At 40.6% G+C, this 19,006-nt stretch overlaps 1 protein-coding gene across 6 annotated transcripts in view; it reads left to right on the top strand.

The window, feature by feature from the left end:
* The window catches only part of LOC144691709 (sentrin-specific protease 7-like), an 88,844-nt gene that overhangs the window by 11,930 nt on the left and 57,908 nt on the right, over window positions 1-19,006 (top strand). For 4 of the 6 annotated variants that reach the window (XM_078560075.1, XM_078560074.1, XM_078560076.1 and 1 more), the window contains 3 exons: window positions 6,805-6,924; window positions 9,531-9,652; window positions 10,836-11,048. In XM_078560075.1, the coding sequence (XP_078416201.1) occupies window positions 6,805-6,924; window positions 9,531-9,652; window positions 10,836-11,048 (455 nt within the window). The remainder of the gene's footprint in view (window positions 1-6,804; window positions 6,925-9,530; window positions 9,653-10,835; window positions 11,049-19,006) is intronic. The other 2 variants (XM_078560079.1, XM_078560078.1) reach the window with 1 other exon arrangement.

Below are 19,006 nucleotides of genomic sequence, written 5' to 3' on the forward strand. Positions count from 1 at the left end.
TCAGCTATGTTTCAAATTCATGATCTCTAGTTATCGATCTACTCACCAGAGGGAATGTTTTCTTTTTCTGTTCTGTCCAAACCTCCCATCGTCTGAAAACCTCTATTAGGCCACCTCTTAATCTTCTCTTTCCCAAGGGGAATAATCCTAACTTTTCCAACCTCCTTTCGTAACTGAAGTCCCTCATCCCTGGCAACATCCTGCTAAATTTCTTCTGCACACTTCTAAGGCCTTTACATCTTTCCTAAAGTGGAAGAGGAGGTTTCCTAGAATAAGCCCAATGTACTTGTGATTCACATTAAGCTCTCCCAAATGTTATCATTGCTATATGAAATAGCAAAATTTTCATAAGCATGGAATATACTATCATGATTACAAAGATGAGGTTTAAAAAAAAAATCACAAAATTAGCTGTGTGTTTAATCGTGAGGAAGAGAGCTGTAGACTGCAGGAAGTTATCAGTGAGCTGGTCTGATGGGCAAATAAATGGCAAACTAACTGCAATACGGAGAAATGCGTGTAAATACATTTGGGGAGGGTGTTATGACATGCAGTTGGTAAAGCGGAGTTACTTAAAAATTCCAGAGGGAAACTTTAAACAACTGTCATAACCTGTAATTGTAAGTGTTATGTTTGAGATGCGACTCTAAATTCAGGAAGCAGACCATCAGCTCTTGAAGTTTTACATTAAACTAGTTGAAACATTTTATTAATTTACACAGGTTAAAAAAATATATATACATGGCTACAAATTACTACTATCATAACTTTTAACAAATTTCCAAACTAATCTCTGTTAAGGCAACAGCAACCCATAGACTTAACCAAACACCAGCCAAAGCACTTTCACCTTACAAATTCAAAATTAGGCTTTTTTTACTGTGGAGCCAGTTGGAGGCTTGCAGCTGCCTTTTGATTTTACATTGCCTCTGCTCTGTCCACCGGAAAACTACTGAAAACTTACTGAACCTACCACCACTGATTAAATTCAAATTCTCAAACAAAAACAAAAATACCTGGAAAAACTCAGCAGGTCTGGCAGCCTCTGTGGAAGGGAGCACAGTTAACGTTTCGAGACCTCATGACTCTTCAACAGAACTAAGGAAAAATAGAAAAGGGGTGAAATATAAGCTGGTTTAAGCGGGGGGGGGGGGGGGTTGGGACAAGAGAGCTGGATAGAGGGCTAGTGATAGGTGGAGGTAACCAAAAGATGTCACAGACAAAAGGACAAAGAGGTGTTGAAGGTGGTGATATTATCGAAAGGAATGTGCTAATTAAGGGTAGAAAGCAGGACAAGCAAGGTACAGATAGCCCTAGTGGGGGTGGGGTGGGGTGAAGGAATCGAAAAAGGCTAAAAGGTAGAGATAAAACAATGGATGGAAATACATTTATAAATAATGGAAATAGGTGGGAAAAGAAAAATCTATATAAATTATTGGAAAAAACAAAAAGGAGGGGGAATAATCAGAAAGGGGGTGGGGATGGAAGAGAGAATTCATGATCTAAAATTGTTGAACTCGATATTCAGTCTGAAAGTCTGTAAAGTGCCTAGTCGGAAGATGAGGTGCTGTTCCTCCAGTTTGTGTTGAGCTTCACTGGAACAATGCAGCAAGCCAAGGACGGACATGTGGTCATGAGAGCAGGGTGGTGTGTTGAAATGGTAAGCGACAGGGAGGTCGGGGTCATGCTTGCGGACAGACCGAAGGTGTTCTGCAAAGCGGTCACACGGTCTGCGTTTGGTCTCTCCAATGTAGAGGAAACCGCATTGGGAGCAACAAATGCAGTAGACTAAGTTGAGGGAAGTACAGGTGAAATGCTGCTTCACTTGAAATGAGTGTTTGGGCCCTTGGACAGTGAGGAGAGGGGAAGTAAAGGGGCAGGTGTTGCATCTTCTGCGGTTGCATGGGAAGGTACCGTGGGAGGGGGTTGAGGTGTAGGGGGTGATGGAGGAGTGGAGTGGACCAAGGTGTCACGGAGGGAACGATCCCTACGGAATGCTGCCAAGGGGGGTGAAGGGAAGGTGTGTTTGGTGGTGTCATCATGCTGGAGTTGGCGGAAATGGCGGAGGATGATCCTTTGAATGCGGAGGCTGGTGGGGTGATAAATGAGGACAAGGGGGACCCTATCATGTTTCTGGGAGGGAGGAGAAAGTGTGAGGGCGGATGCGCGGGAGATGGGCCGGACACGGTTGAGGGCCCTGTCAACCACCGTGGGTGGAAAACCTCGGTTAAGGAAGGAGGAGGACATGTCAAAGGAACTGTTTTTGAAAGTGGCATCATCAGAACAGATGCGACGGAGGCGAAGGAACTGAGAGAATGGGATGGAGTCCTTACAGGAAGTGGGGTGTGAGGAGCTGTAGTCGAGGTAGCCATGGGAGTCGGTAGGCTTGTAATGGATATTGGTAGACAGTCTATCACCAGAAATTGAGACAGAGAGGTCAAGGAAGGGAAGGGAAGTGTCAGAGATAGACCATGTGAAAATGATGGAGGGGTGGAAATTGGAAACAAAATTAATAAAATTTTCCAGGTCCAGACGAGAGCATGAAGCAGCACCGAAGTAATCATCGATGTACCGGAGAAAGAGTTGTGGGAGGGGGCCCCCTCCTTTTTGTTTTTTCCAATAATTTATATAGATTTTTCTTTTCCCAACTATTTCCATTATTTTTAAATGTATTTCCATCCATTGTTCTATCTCTACCTTTTAGCCTTTTTCGATTCCTTCACCCCACCCCACCCCCACTAGGGCTATCTGTACCTTGCTTGTCCTGCTTTCTGCCCTTAATTAGCACATTCCTTTCGATAATATCACCACCTTCAACACCTCTTTGTCCTTTAGTCTGTGACATCTTTTGGTTACCTCCACCTATCACTGGCCCTCTATCCAGCTCTCTTGTCCCAACCCCCCCCTTAAACTAGCTTATATTTCACCCCTTTTCTATTTTTCCTTAGTTCTGTTGAAGAGTCATGTGGACTCGAAACGTTAACTGTGCTCCCTTCCACAGATGCTGCCAGACCTGCTGAGTTTTTCCAGGTATTTTTGTTTTTGTTTTCGATTTCCAGCATCCGCAGTTTTTTGCTTTTATCTTAGAATTCAAATTCTCATTGTCTCACTTTTTGAACTTTACCTTCTAACAACGAAACCTCATTCATTGTACCAATTTCATTAGTAATATAAACATATTGCTTGGTAGCTGCTAGAAAGGCATCAAGTTTTCACCCCACTTCTTGAATGCTCTATTCAAAAAATGCAAATACACACTATCTCTCTTACATATCAAAACTAGTACATATCAAAGCACCCAGACTAGCTGGCTTTAATCCAATTAAGACACAACCACAGACTAAACCTATTTTTTAAAAAAAATATTTTCTAAAATATATACATTAATAGCTTCATGACAAAGGGCAAACAAGGCAAGGGAATACACAACAAATGGCAGGATAATGAGAAATATGGAGAAACAGATGGACCCTTGGAGTGCTTCTCCACTATTCCCTGAAGGTAACAGAATAGGTAGATAAGGTGTTCAGGGAGGCATAAGGTACACTATCATTTAATAGCCAAGGCATACACCAAAAAAACAGTGTGATTATGCTAGAACTTTATAAAACACTAGGCAGCAGCTAGAGCACTGAGGTAGCTATTTTGTTCCCTCACTTTAGCAAAGATTTTCCAGACATCGGTGTGTCTTCCCTCTTCTACAGATTTGATGCTCCTGTTCGTCAATGCTGCAAATTGAGATAGCATTAATATTAACGCTCTGCTAACCTCAATGAAATAAGTGCTCCGTTTCTTCAGAAGAAACATGTTTTGTGGTGCTCTTCAAGAGACCTGTTTTGTTAGACTGGGTGTTTTAAGTATTCGGCACATTTTGAATTTGTTTAATAAGTAGAATGAATTCCTTTATTAAATCATGTGGATGACCCATTCATTCTATTTGTGGCTTATCTAGAAAGATGAGCCAAAGCTGTCTCCTTCTTAGCAATTTGTCTTAGGCAACTGTTTTTAGAAGAACTGTTTACTATTTTGTTGATTCTAGTATGGAGAACGCAAATAGCTATACCTCGCACCTCGAGATAAGCAGCCCAAATATTTTTAAAGGAAAAGATAAGGGATTTAATAGAGACAATGAGAATTTGAATTGAACCAGTGGCAATTAATAGGTTCCCCCAGATACCTGTGAGGAGCTTGTGCAGTCATGGAAAGAGCTGGATTCCCATATGAGTAGAAATTGAGTAAGCTATTCTTTTCCATAGTTTTCAATATTCTGAATGTAGAAAGATAGTGTGGGGCTCAGTTGCTTGCTGTGATGTATTCACCGTTCTGCTCATCTCCAACTCTGATATAGATACTGTATCTATTACATATATCAATTCCTTGGGGATCACTCTCCAACAGCTTGAATTTGATTTCTTTATTTTTCCACTCTTATTTTTCCTTCTAAATGAATGGTAAATATTAGTCACCTTTAGCCTTGGGGAAATTACTTTGGAAACCACTTAGAAATGAAGAATAAGAGGATATTGGCTGTTTTAAAATCTTGATTACAACTTTAGCTGCTTTGTGGGGCTCCTATTTTAGATCTGGATATTGGGCTGACTTGTATAACATCAGATAGTGTCAGGTTCAGGCACTATTTTGCAGTCCAGTCAACTCAATACATATATCCTATAATTAAATAGAGTCATGTAGCTTGGGCATTGCTTTTCCTTTGTTGCTTGTTTCCTAGAATATTGTTTGTTATATTAGTTTTCGTGTGACATTCTGGTTCTTTGCAAATTGTGATTCCAGCCCTACACATCTCCGTGTTCCCAGCACTCTCTTGTGCATCCCCTTATTAATTGCTCTACTTTTGGCATCTATCTAGACCCTAAGCTCTGGAATTTCCTCCCATATCATCTCTGCCTCAGCTACCCTTTCTCTTCCTTTATGGTGCTGCTTAAAACCTACATCTTTGATCAATGTTTTGGACGTTTTTTCTTCTACCTTCTTATGTGGCTTGGTGTCAAATTTTGTTTGATAACTCTGCTGTGAAGTGCCTTGAAATATCTTACTACATTAAAGGTGCTATATTAAGTGCAAGTGGTTTGTTGTGAGTTATTTATGTCAAGGCATTATGGGATTCAAGTTGATGCTGTTGTTGTCCCTTGCATTCCCCTTTTAAAGCAGGAAAATCATTTTTAAAAATAAGAATTAAATTTTATGAGGGTCTGAGATTTCTAGAAGTGAAATCTTATGTAGGATTCCTCCATAAACGCTTTATATTTCCATTTTGTGAAGTGAGATGAGGTGAAGGTTAGTTGTCTTTTAGTCATCTCTTTCGGTGCTATCATTTCATCATCCTTCATTTCTGACCATAGTAGATCTTGCATTATTATGTCTTTTTGCGGTTGTCCTGTGATCTGCTTTTATCCCACATCAGATACATTTCGTAAAGGTTGTGAATATATGTATGCATACAGTAGCCTAGCAATATTGCTACTAGTCTAGCAAACCTTAGCTTATGAGTACAAATCCTACCATCACAAACTCAGAAATTGAATTTGAAGTTGTGGGATGGCATCAGTAGAAATAAAGACCACAAAAGCTACCCGATTGTTGCAAAAACTCAACTACACAGTTGACTCTAGGGACAATTGGATGCGCGTTGAATGTTGCCTTGTCAGTGACTCCCACATGTCAAAAACAAAAACAGTGACATTGTTTTTGCAAAATACTAGTTAGAGATGCTTCAAACATTGTTGGCCTGCAACCAGTCACAAGATGTGAAGCATGTCATGACTTCTCCCAGCATCCGTATACCATCCCCTCCCCCCACACTTTTTGTGGATGTTTGGCTTTCTCTTGGTAATGTTGTGATGGAACAGCTGTGATTGGAATATCTAAGTATTAATTTGTGCTATTCTAGGCTGCTGAGAAGCAATGGTGTATGTTAGCTCCATTGTTTCTTCTCCCAATATGGTTCGTATCCTTACAATAAAATTAAGACACTCTGCATTGTGATGAGCTTTAAATATGCTCCTGAAACCTTGTATACTTTGTAAAGAGTGACCTGAAGTTTGAAATTGCAGAGGTGACCCTTGCTGCCCTGACTCATGGTTAACATTGTTAAGGTAGTTCATTTCTTATACTATGACATACCGTTTTTATATGCCCAGATTTTACAGTGGCAATGACAGCAAAGTTTTCAGCATTACTCCTCAAACTGATGGTAACCTCTGGAGTCAACACATGCACAATTAAATGCAGATATCCAGAAGTTGCTCGACTCAATGAGTCACTAGAGGGTGTACTCTTGAGTTTTACCCAAAATGCAATCAATTAGAAATTATCGAATTGATGAGAGCTCCCACTGTTAGATTATTCATCTCACTGTAAAAACCCTTGGAAAAAGTTACACATTGTTGAATGGGGTATAATTGGGTTTTTAACAACATAGTGTGTTCATAATTACTGTTAAGTAGCCTCACTGGCCACGAAAGAGCAAATTTACATTAAGGTAAGCAGCAATTTCCATTGCTTCACAAATTCCAGCCCATTATGTTGTAAAATATTGGCATGACTGGGTGCCCACTCAAATATGCTTGTATGTATCAATAACTTGTTCTGTTACATAATTGATTTCTTAAATATTTTACATCACTGTGTAATTAATTTGTAATTAGACATTCCAAATGTATGTGTTTCTTGAATTCCAAATTAATGGATATTTTATTTTGAAGTTTTAAATAATTAGATGAAAAATCTTGTCATTCTAATTTAAAAGTTTTACTTCAGTGTTCCGTTATTTTCTTCTGTTTCTAGTCTGGGGGAAGATTTAAAATTCCAAAGAAGAAAAAGGTATCGGAGATTGACAGTGTAGAGACACATTCTCCTCTATCTCGACTTACTGATTCCAGAATTGAAAATTTAAAAACATCACATGTGAGTTGACGTGGAATTTCAAAAGCAATCAAATTCTTCTTCTGTCTCCAAATTTTCTCCACTCATTTCCTGGAAGGAGTTAACTTATGAACTGGTACCTTGTCAGATTTCTGATCTTCATATTTTATTTGTTCATTCATGGGATGTGTGTGTCACTTGAACAGCCAGTATTTATTGTCCACCCTAATTGCCCTTGAAGGTGGTAGTGACAACTGGGTGTCTTACGAGGCCATTTCAGAGGTAAAAGTCAACCACATTGCTGTGTGTCTGGAGTCACATGTAGGCCAGGGATGGCAGGTTTCTTTTCCTAAAGGCCATTAGTGAACCAGTTAGCTTTTTACAGCAATCTAATAGTTTCATCGTCACCATTATTGATAAAGGCGTTTTATCCCAGACTTATTTAATTTGAACTCACATTTCCAGAATACTAGTCCAGGCCCCTTGATTGTGAGGCCAGTAACATATCGCTATGCTGCCGTATTCTGTGTGAGCATAGAGACTGAATGTTCACTGGGCTACCCAATCTTGTTCTGACCTGATGTTCTCACACATGCCTTGAACCTGAAATCATTACATTGTGATCAGGAGAGGGAAGCTTTCATTTCTCTATCTTTCCAAAGCCCCTTTCTTCCTGAGTCTAGATTAAGAACTGCTGTAGTGCAGTGTCATCACATGGTTGCTACCAATTAAGTTGGCATAAACCAGGGATTAAGCATGAATCTTACTGGCCTATATGACCCACAAATACATATTTTAGTGCACTTAAACATAAAGTAGTTAAACTCCTTGAGACTTCTGTAAGATTCAACCTTGATACCAAGATGGCACACAATAGTGGAAACACTAATTTCTGGATGGGCACCTAGAGTGTGGTTGAGGATCTGGAACTCAGCCTGAGAAGGTGGTAGAGGCAGAAACTCTCATTGTATTTTTAAAAAGTACTTGGATATGCACCTGAACTGCTGTAAACTATGGAGCTATGCACCAAGAGCTTGAAAGAGGGATTAGGCTGGATAGTATTTTTCAGCCAGCGCAGACAAGATGAGCCAAATGGTCCCTTTCTGTGCTGTAAATTTTCTCATGTCCTCGCATTTTTAAAGATTTGTCTGACTGAACTCTCTGTGTGTCTATTTTTCCCTTTCTGTCTCATTTTCCTCCCTGCTATTAATGTTTTGCCATTTAGTGGGGAGATAGTGGCTAGTGGCGATGTCATTGAACTAGTAATCCAGAGGCCCAGACTAATGCTCAGGGGACATGGGTTCAAATCCCACCACAACAGCTGGTGGAATTTTAATGCAATTAACTAACCAAAAAAAATCTGGAATATAAAGCTAGTCTCAGTAATGGTGACCATGAAACCATCATCAATTGTCATAAAAAAACTATCTTGTTCACTAATGTTCTTTAGGGAAGGGAATCAGCTGTCCTTACCTGGTCTGGCCTACATGTGACCCCAGACCCACGACAATGGAGTTGACTCTTAACTGCCCTCTGAAAGGACCTCGCAAGCCACTTCGTTCAAGAACAATTAGGGATGGCCAACAAGTGCTGACCTTGCCAGCGATGCCCACATCCCATGAAAGAATAAATAAAAATATGTCATTTCTTTTTATTTTTTCCCCTGAAGCATATTGCCTCGCATTTGTCTGCTTTAAATTTTACCTGATACCAATCTACTAACTTGTTTGTTCCCCTGAAGCTATTTCCAGTCCTTTACAAAGTCCAGCTGTGACATGGGTGGAGATCATGCAGGTTATGCCTGTCAGCAGCATTTCAGTGGAACAGTAATGCAAAAGCAAAATACTGCAGATGCTGGAAATGTGAAACAAAAATAGAAAATGCTGGATATAATCAACAGGTCTGGCAACATCTGTGGAGAGAGAAACTGAGTTAGCATTTCAGGTTTGTGACATTTCATTAGAACTCAAGATCAGTCACCGACCTGAAACAACTCGGTTTCTCCCTCCACAGATGCTGCCAGACCTGAGTATTTCCAGTGGGAACAGAGTTGGCTTCAGAAAGTTGGAATATAGACTGGCTTTTGCAATATAATATATATTTTTGAAAATGAAATAAGGTGTCTGTAGATGTAGTCTGTGAAAGTAATACTTGCATATGTCAAGAATTCTTACCAGTATAAATTTGTGTATAGTATCTTCATATTTTCCTGTACTCTAAGTAATTAGCTGGCTCTTTTTTTGTGAGACTATATCCTGTTTCAACCAGTTAATTTTAAAGAACTTCACAGAATACAAAGCCTAGCTCTGCTTCAGGCTTCTACATGTGTGTTGAAACACAGACCTTTGTTCTGCAAGTAAAATTCAGGAGATTCACCATGAAATGTTCAGGTTTAATTTTACAATGTTTTTTGAACTATTTCAAATATTTGTTTTTGAGCTACTGTTTATTTTTATGCAAATTAAATATGCTGAAATTCACTGTTTTCTGGGAAGATCTTTAATTGAATTATGGGTTGGTACTATATATCACATTGCTTCTCTGTTCAGTCAATATCCTGGAAACATATTTCACGAATTTTTCTCCACAATTCCTCTGTTATAATGGGTTAATTTTGTTTAAACATTAGATTTTGGGTCTATTTTCAGAAGCGTTTGCCATTCTCTTATAATACTTTCAATAAAACAAGAAATCAAGACTCAATTGCTTATAATCAAAGGAGGAACTGCCATTCAAAGCACAACTTTCCAGGAGATGAAGTACAACTGAAGTAAGAATATGAACACTTGTCCTTTTATAAATCTGTTTGTACAGGTAACAATGCAGATCCCACCTTTTTGTAGTAGTATATTTATTCTTTGCTTATAAAATTGAACTGATAATGTTGAAATAGTGGATTGTTTCATTCAGTCTGCTTAAGCACCAGTAGAAGGTAATTTTAACCATAAAATGGTGAGAGGGTATTGCTTATCTATCTTACCCAAGCTGATTAATGGCAAATATGTGTTGTTATTATCTGAACGACAGTGAATCTGAATTTGACAAGTGCCTGATGACAAGTCCAGAAGTGAATGGCAGTATTGACCTTTCTGTGCTTGTGTTCATAAGTGCTAGCCCTTGACCTTTGAGTTAATCCTTTAATTTCTCGTTCCTTGTATAATGTTCCTACAGCCCTTTATTGTTTTATTTTAGTTCCTTGCAGGTCATTAATTTGTCATTTCATTTGCTTTGATTGTTCTTGTAGCTTTAATACCATTTCTATCTTTCATTTGCTTTCATAAGCTCTGTAGCCTACTAGTGGCAGTCAGAAGGCATTGCATTATCTTGTGTTCACTTTACCTGACAACATTGTTTCCAACAGCTATCATGCTGTCAGAGGTAGCCAGGCAGTATAAATGAGAAAGCACCGATAGCAGTTAAGGCAGTGAAATCCTTTTCCAAGAGTTGGTATCACTGGGTGCTTTGTGTCTATCTTTTGATCTGGGTGGGCTAAAGTTAACAGCCTAGCCATGCTGGCAAGCAATGTTCTTTAACTATTGCTGACCTGTATGGACCTTCCTCAAAATTGGCAAAAGTCTGTGGTTGGAACGTCTCAAACCCGACTTTTTTGTAAACAAATGAATGTTTTGTGACCGTTGAGCTTATGTGTGAGCAGTTCCATTATTTATCTAAATTCCCCGACAGTAGAATAAGGAAAATTTGATATCAAAGGACTCATATATTACAAAACTAGAATAGATGTTCCATAATACAAAGACCAACTAGAAGGGTATAGCAGAGCACTGTGCTGAACTTCACTGGTAATAATGGTAACTGTTTTGAAATATTAAATCTTTTCTTTTAAGATACTCAGACCATTGATTTCCATAAGTACATCTTTTTATTTATTTTTGGTAGGACTTTCACTAATTCCTTTTTAAACGTGTGTTTGTGTTGCACTTTGCCTACAACAGGGAAGCCAGAATTGTACTCAGAGATGTGCTGATGACAGATTCAGGAAGACAACATTTGCTGCACCTTAAAAAGCCAGACTGTAGCAATGTCGAAAATACTGACACTTCACATGCAAAACATCACACATCAGCAACCAGTGAACTAAAAGATTATTGTCACGTGGAAACCAAAACATCTCACCAAGATAGTCAGTCCAACATTTTATCCAGCAGGTGGGTCCTTGAGCTGTGCTTCGGCCAGCTGCTAAATGCACAAATGCATCAGTTTTGTTTCTCTTTATGTGAAGTCTGCAAAGACTTTACCCTGTGCACTATTGCCAGCTTTCTGTGGATTATTCTTTGCTGATTCTTAAAATTCCAATATATGTGAATTGCATTCCTCTTCATTTATCCTCAGTGCACTTAGGTGCGTTTTCTTCTGAGAATCACTAGGATACTGTCCAGGAGATTAACATCTTCTGAAGTACAGGGTAATTTGATCTTCGCCAGTTTTATAACTGCATAAAAACACTGATCCTCAATTTTTTTCCAACCCCATATAGTTATCAGCAAATATTTGCTTTTCTCCCAGTTGGAAAAATTCTGCTTGATTTTGTTTTGGAATTGAATGATTCTACCTTGTTTTAGTCTGACCAATTCTCAACATTGAGATGTGTTTATTTTGTTTGCTGGATTTTTTTTCCTGTGGTGTACACTTGCATCACACCTCAAATTCTGCATGTCTTTGGAGATTTAATAGAAGACTTTTTTTTTGCCCAATGCATCTCCATCTGAGTTCATATAATTAGTAATACAATCAATCTGTATATAATCTTACTTGAACAATAATCTCACGTACTCCATTTCCTTCCATAAATTTTACTTTCTATTGTCAAGATTTTTTGTCATGCTTTTCATGTCTACATTAAACATTGAAAATACTTGTATAGTTGTAATGGGAATTCCCAATCCAGAGAGATGCTTTTTAGCCATAGTTGTGAGGTGTAGCTCTACTTTATCTTGTGTCCTCTGACACAGTGAGCAATGCCACTAAAGATCTACTGGTATCTTAAATGTACAGACATTCCACGTGTGTAAGAGGAAAAATGTCCTCCACATTCGTAAGACTGACTTGTTTTAAGAGTGTCGGTTGTGGATATCTTAGACTATGATAAAAAGCTTTCGATCCTTCTCTAACCCAACAAGGATACTTTTGCCCTGAAATCACAAAAGATGTGGGTACGCCTAATTTAAAAACTTCCATATAGTGGTACACATGCTGTGGTATTTCTTCTAAGGCAGTTCTATATGGTAAAATGCCCACTGACAGATTAACCTCTGATCTTGGGCTGAAGCTGCCCTGACATTAAATAATTAGTCAGTGGTACTGCTCCAGCTACTAATCAGTGTTGGAACTTGCTGGCAGGACCTCAAATCTGCTCTGAGGAGTATTGTTTACCTTGATATAGCACCCATTTTTGGATGCACTCTTGACTACTGCCTCTGCTTTTGAGTGGCAACTAAACCCTGGCCTGTTGTAAGAGTTCACAAGAACACGAAAAATCGGAGCAAGAGTAAACCATATGGCCCGTCGAGCCTGCTCCGCTGTTCAACACAATGGCTGATCTTGGGCTTCAACTTCACTTTCCAGCCTGCTTCCCCTATCCCTTGATTCCCTGAGAGACCAAAAATCTGTCTATCCCAGCCTTAAATATATTCAATGATGGAGCATCCGCAACCCTCAGGAGCAGAGAAGTCCAAAGATTCACAACCCTCTCAATGAAGTAATTTCTCCTCATCTCAGTCCTAAATGATTGGCTGATTATCCTACGACCGTGCCCCATGTTCTAGATTCCTGGACCAGTGGAAACAATCTCTCACCCTATCAAGCCCCTTCAGAATCTTGTATGTTTCAATGAGATCACTTCTAATTCTTCTAAACTCCAGAGAATATTGGCCCAGTTTACTCAGCCTCTCATCATAGGACAACCCCTTCATCCCAGGTAGCAATTTAATGAGTCTTTGCTGTACCGCCTACAATTCAAGCATAATTTTCCTTAAATATGGAGATAAAACTCCACACGGTATTCCAGCTGAGGTCTCTGTACAATTCTAGCAAGACTTCTTTATTCCTGCACTCCAATACTTTTGCAATAAAGGCCAACATGCCATTTGCCTTCCTAATTGTTCGCTGTACCTGCATGCTAACTTTCTGCCTTGTACGAGCACATCCAAGTCTCTTTGAATATCAAAATTTACACATTTCATTTCACACCTTTTAAAAAAATATTCTGCTTTTCTATTCTTACGACCAAAGTGAATAACCTCACACTGGTCCTACATTATACTCCATCTACCATCTTGTTTCCCACTCACTTAACCTGTCTTTATCTCTTTGCAGCCTCTCTGTGCCCTCCCCACAGCTTACCTTTCCACCTTGCTTTGTATTGCCAGCAAACCTAGATACATTACTCTCTGTCCCTTCATCTCAAGTCATTGATATAGATTGTAAATAGCTGAGGCCCCAGCAACGATCTTTGCTGCAGTCCACTAGTCATAGCCTGCCAAATTGAAAATGCCCTGTTTATGCCCACTCTCTGCTTCCTGTCAGTTAACCAATCCTCTATCCATGCTAATATATTACTCATGAGCCATACCTAGTCTATTAAATTTTTGTGTGGTACCTTATCAGATGCCTTTTCGAAATCCAGGTGTAGTACCCTGGTATAGTACATTAGTAAAGTAGTAAAGGTTCCCCTTTACTACCTTACTAGTTTCATCCTCAAAAAACTCCTAGTTATCTAATTCAGTGGCTTGAATTTCCTTTCCTATTTCATGGAATATCGTCAGACTATTTTGCGGAAGTCTTGGCTTTAGTATGTTACATCAATGGCCAAGGAATTTTCTATTCAATCTACCATATTTTAATTGTGATCCGGGCTATTCCTAATTCATGTCTGGAAACTGTCAGCTTTCTTTTTCCAGAAATGACTGCCAATTTTCTTCATCAATGTATTCCTCCAAGATTAACTAGAGTCTTGGTATAAATATCTTGAGTGCCTTGATATACTAAAAATTTGTGTAAGTTTAAAATATATTAATTTAGCTGAACAGAATTGGGTAACCTTTTTGAACAATGTGCAGAAAGTTGATATGAACTAACAAATTGAGAGTTATTAGGGCAGTTCCAAATATGACCTCGACCCAATTTTAAAACAGCCACTTAGAATAGTCCTGCCTGTTGTAAAAACATTATTATTGTCTGGATTTGCTTTTCAATGAAGATATCATTTTACATTGCATTGTTTTTTAGGAGGCCTTAAAATCAAATTAATTTTGCTCCATCTCTTTGATTTCTTTGACATGGAGGATAAAAATGATGTAGTACAATCTTAATTTATTCAACGTAGTTTATTTTTAGCTTGCATTACTTTAACAAATCCAGAATATTTGAACTTTGCTGTAGTAAGTTTTCCTTTGCTGTACAAAAGAAACTTTTAATCATTCATGGGATATGAGCATTGCTGACAAGGTCAGCATTTATTGCCGTCCCTAATTGCTCTTGAGAAGGTGAACCTCTGCAGTCAACATGGTGTTGGTGCACACTCAATGCTGTTAGGTAGGGAGTTTAGGATTTTGACCCAGTGGCAATGAATGGTGATGTATTTTCACATCAGGATATTGTATGACGTGGAGGGGAGCTTGCAGCTGATGGTCTTCCCATGTATTTGCTAACCTTGCTCTTCTGAGTGATGAGGTCTAGGGTTTGGAAGAAACTGTTGAAGAAACCTTGGCCAATTACTGCATTGCATCTTGCAGATGAAGCACACTGCAGCCACAGTGCACTGGTGATGGATGGAGTGCATGTTTAAGTTGGTGGATGAGGTACCAGTTTAGCAAGCTGTTTTGCCCTAGATGGTGTTGAGCTTCTTGAGTTGTTGAAGCAGCACTCAAGCAGGCAATTGGAAATGTATCCCCCCTAGGATATTGATGGTAGGGGATTCAGCAGTGTTAATGCTATTGAATATCAAGTGGAGTGTTAGATTCTGTGTTGTTGGAGATGGTCATTGTCTGTCACTTGTGTGGCATTAATGTTACTTGAACATATCAACCCAAGCCTGAATGCTGTCCAGACCTTGTTACATGCGGATATGGATTGCCTCATTATCTGAGGAGTTGAGTGGAACTGGACATTGTGCAATCATCAGCGACCTCCCTACTTCTAACCTTATGGTGGTGGGAAGGTCATTGATGAAGCAGCTGAAGATGGTTGGGCCTAGGACACTACCCTGAAGAACTGCTGCAGCAATGTTGTGAGGCTGAGATGATTGACCTCCATCAACTGCAGCTATTTTCCTTTGTGCGATGTATGACTTTAGCTAGTGGGGAGATTACCCCCTGATTTCCATTATCTTCAATTTTATTAGAGCTTCTTAATGTCACACTTGGCCAAATGCTGCATTGATATCAAAGGCAGTCACACTCACTGCACCTCCTGAAATTTAGCTTTCCTTCCATGTTCAGACCGAGGCTGAAATGAAGTCTGGTGCTGAGTACTCTTTGCAGAATCCAAGCTGAGTACTGGTGAGCAAATTATTGGTGAATTAGAGTAGCCTGATAGCACTGTCGACTACACCCTCCATCGTTTTGATGATCAAGAGTTGTTTGGTAAGGTGGTAATTGGATGGCTTGGTTTTTTTCTTTTCTATGGACAGGAAATACTTGGGCAAATTTCCACATTGCTGGATAGATGCCTGTGATGTAGCTGTACTGGGTCAGCTTGGCTAGGTGTGGCTGGTTCTGGAGTACAAGTCTTTCAGTACTGTTACTGGAATGTTATCAGGACCCTTGCCGTTGCAGTACCCAGTGCCTTCAGTTTCTTGATATCATGTGGAGTGAATCAAATTGGCTGAGCACTGGCATCTGTGAGGCTGAGATAGATATCCACATGACACTTGACTGAAGATGGTTGCAAACATTTCAGCCTTATCTTTTGCATTCATGTGCTAGCCTCCACCATTATTGAGCATGGGGATGTTTGCAGAACTTCTTCCTCTTTGTTATTTATTTTGCTCTTGGTGTGCCCTCCTACACTCTTCATCAAACCAGGATTGGTCACCTCGCTTGATGGTAACGGTAGGGTGAGAGATACACTGGTCCATGAGGTGACAGATCATGGTGGAATACAATAATATAAAAGCAAAATACTGTGGATGCTGGAGATCAGAAATAAAAACAGAAAATGTGGGAAAAACTCAGCAGGTTTGGCAGCATCTGTGGAGAGAGAAACAGAGTTAACATTTCGAGTACCATATGACTCTTCTTTGGAACAATGGTGGAATACAGCCCTGATTCTGATGGCCCACAGCACCTCGGTGGATATTCAGTTTTGAAGTGCTAGATCTATTCTGAATCTGCCCTGTTTGGTACGATGGTAGTGCTACATAACATAATGGGGGATACCTTCAGTGTGAAGACAGGACTTTGTCTCCGCAAGGACTGTGTGGTGGTCGTTCCTACCAGCACTGTCATGGATTTGCAACAGGTGAGGACGAGGTCAGGTAGGTTCATGTTGGTTCCCTCACCATTTGCCGCAGGTCAAGTCTAGCAGATATGTCCTTCAGAACTCTGCCAGCTTGGTCAGTAGTGGTGCAACCGATCTGCTCTTGGTGATGGATATTGAAGTTCCCTACCCAGACATTGTGTCATTGCTACCCTCAGTGCTTCTTCCAAGTTATGTTCAACATGGAGTAGTACGATTCATCAGTTGAAGAAAGTGGTAGGAGGTTTCCTTATTCATGTTTGATCTGATGCCACGAGGTTTCATGGGATCCAGAGTCAATGTTGAGGATTCCCAGGGCCACTCCTTTCCAACTGTAGAGCACTGTGCTGCTATCTCTGGTGGGGCTGTCCTAATTGTGGAACAAGACATACCCAGGGATGGGGATAGAGGAGTCTCATAGCTGTAAGATATAATTCTATGACTATGACAATGTCAGGCTTGAGTTGTCTATGAGACACCTCTCCCAGTGTTGGCACAAGTCCCTTGATATTAATGAGAAGGGCTTTTGCAGAGTCGACTGGATTGTGTGTTCTTTGTCATGTCCGGTGCTTAGTTTGATGCCAGGCCACATTGGCTAAGGATGGCAGATTTCCTTCCTTTCCCTAAAGGACATTAGTGAACCAGATGGGTTTTTACAGCAACTTGGTAGTTTTATGGTCACCATTACTAATGTAGTTACATAGTATATATTATATACACCAGTAAGAGCAGTCTACAGTGTGGGAACTGAGGGCTGATCTGCAAGTAGGGCGTTTATATAGGAAGAGAACATAGACACAACTGTAATGGTTGGAAATTTGAGCCTTGCCCACCTGTCTTCATTCAAGACTTCCCCAAGCCAGTCATTCTTGACAATAAATTTGAAGAAAACTATGATTCAGTGAATGTAATTTTTGTTTTGAGATGAGCCCAAGTAATAAAAACAATTTTGTTTCTTGTGTCCTTGTAGCTAAGGATACTGATAGTGAATGTATACAAAAAAAAGGCACTGTTTTCTTAAACAAAAACAGAAATACCTGGAAAAACTCAGCAGGTCTGGCAGCATCGGCGGTGAAGAACAAAGTTGACGTTTCGAGTCCTCATAACCCTTCAACAGAACTAAGTAAAAATAGGAGAGGGGTGAAATATAAGCTGGTTTAAGGTGGGGGGAGAGAAGTGAGGGGGGGTTGGTTGTAGGGACAAGCAAACAATGATAGGAGCAGATAATCAAAAGATGTCACAGACAAAAGAACAAAGAGGTGTTGAAGGTAGTGATATTATCTAAAAGAATGTGCGAATTAAGAATGGATGGCAGGACACGCAAGGTACAGATAGCTCTAGTGGGGGGTGGGGTGAAATAAGACTAAAAGGGCATAAAAGGTATAGATTTAAAAATAATGGAAATAGGTGGGAAAAGAAAAATCTATATAAATTATTGGAAAAAACAAAAGGGAGGGGGGAGAAATGGAAAGGGGGTGGGGATGGAGGAAGGAGTTCAAGATCTAAAGTTGTTGAACTCAATGTTCAGTCCGGAAGGCTGTAAAGTGCCGAGTCGGAAGATGAGGTGCTGTTCCTCCAGTTTGCGTTGAGCTTCACTGGAACAATGCAGCAAGCCAAGGACAGACTTGTGGGCAAGAGAGCAGAGTGGAGTGTTAAAATGGCAAGCGACAGGGAGGTCTGGGTCATTCTTGCGGACAGACCGAAGGCGTTCTGCAAAGCGGTCGCCCAGTCTGCGTTTGGTCTCTCCAATGTAGAGGAGACCGCATTGGGAGCAACGATTGCAGTAGACTAAGTTGGGGGAAATGCAAGTGAAATGCTGCTTCACTTGAAAGGAGTGTTTGGGCCCTTGGACGGTAAGGAGAGAGGAAGTGAAGGGGCAGGTGTTGCAGCATTTGCGTATGCATGGGGAGGTGCTGTGGGTGGGGGTTGAGGAGTAGGGGGTGATGGAGGAGTGGACCAGGGTGTCACGGAGGGAACGATCCCTACGGAATGCCGTCATGGGGGGGTGAAGGGAAGATGTGTTTGGTGGTGGCATCATGCTGGAGTTGGCGGAAATGGCGGAGGCTGGTGGGGTGATAAGTGAAGACAAGGGGGACCCTATCATGTTTCTGGGAGGGAGGAGAAGGCGTGGGGGCGGATGCGCGGGAGATGGGCCGGACACGGTTGAGGGCCCTGTCAACGACCGTGGGTGGAAAACCTCGGTTAAGGAAGAAGGAGGACATGTCAGAGGAACTGTTTTTGAAGGTAGCATCATCAGAACAGATGCGACGGAGGCGAAGGAACTAAGAGAATGGGATGGAGTCCTTACAGGAAGCGGGGTGTGAGGAGCTGTAGTCGAGGTAGCTGTGGGAGTTGGTAGGCTTGTAATGGATATTGGTGGACAGTCTATCATCAGAAATTGAGACAGAGAGGTCAAAGAAGGGAAGGGAAGTGTCAGAGATGGACGATGTGAAAATGGTGGAGGGGTGGAAATTGGAAGCAAAATTAATAAATTTTTCCAGGTCCCGACAAGAGCATGAAGCAGCACCGAAGTAATCATCGATGTACCGGAGAAAGAGTTGTGGGAGAGGGCCGGAGTAGGACTGCAACAAGGAATGTTCCACATACCCCATAAAGAGACAGGCATAGCTGGGGCCCATGCGGGTACCCA

The sequence above is a fragment of the Cetorhinus maximus genome, chromosome 16 (genome assembly GCF_964194155.1).
Source record: "Cetorhinus maximus chromosome 16, sCetMax3.hap1.1, whole genome shotgun sequence".
Classification (NCBI taxonomy): Eukaryota; Metazoa; Chordata; class Chondrichthyes; order Lamniformes; family Cetorhinidae; genus Cetorhinus; species Cetorhinus maximus.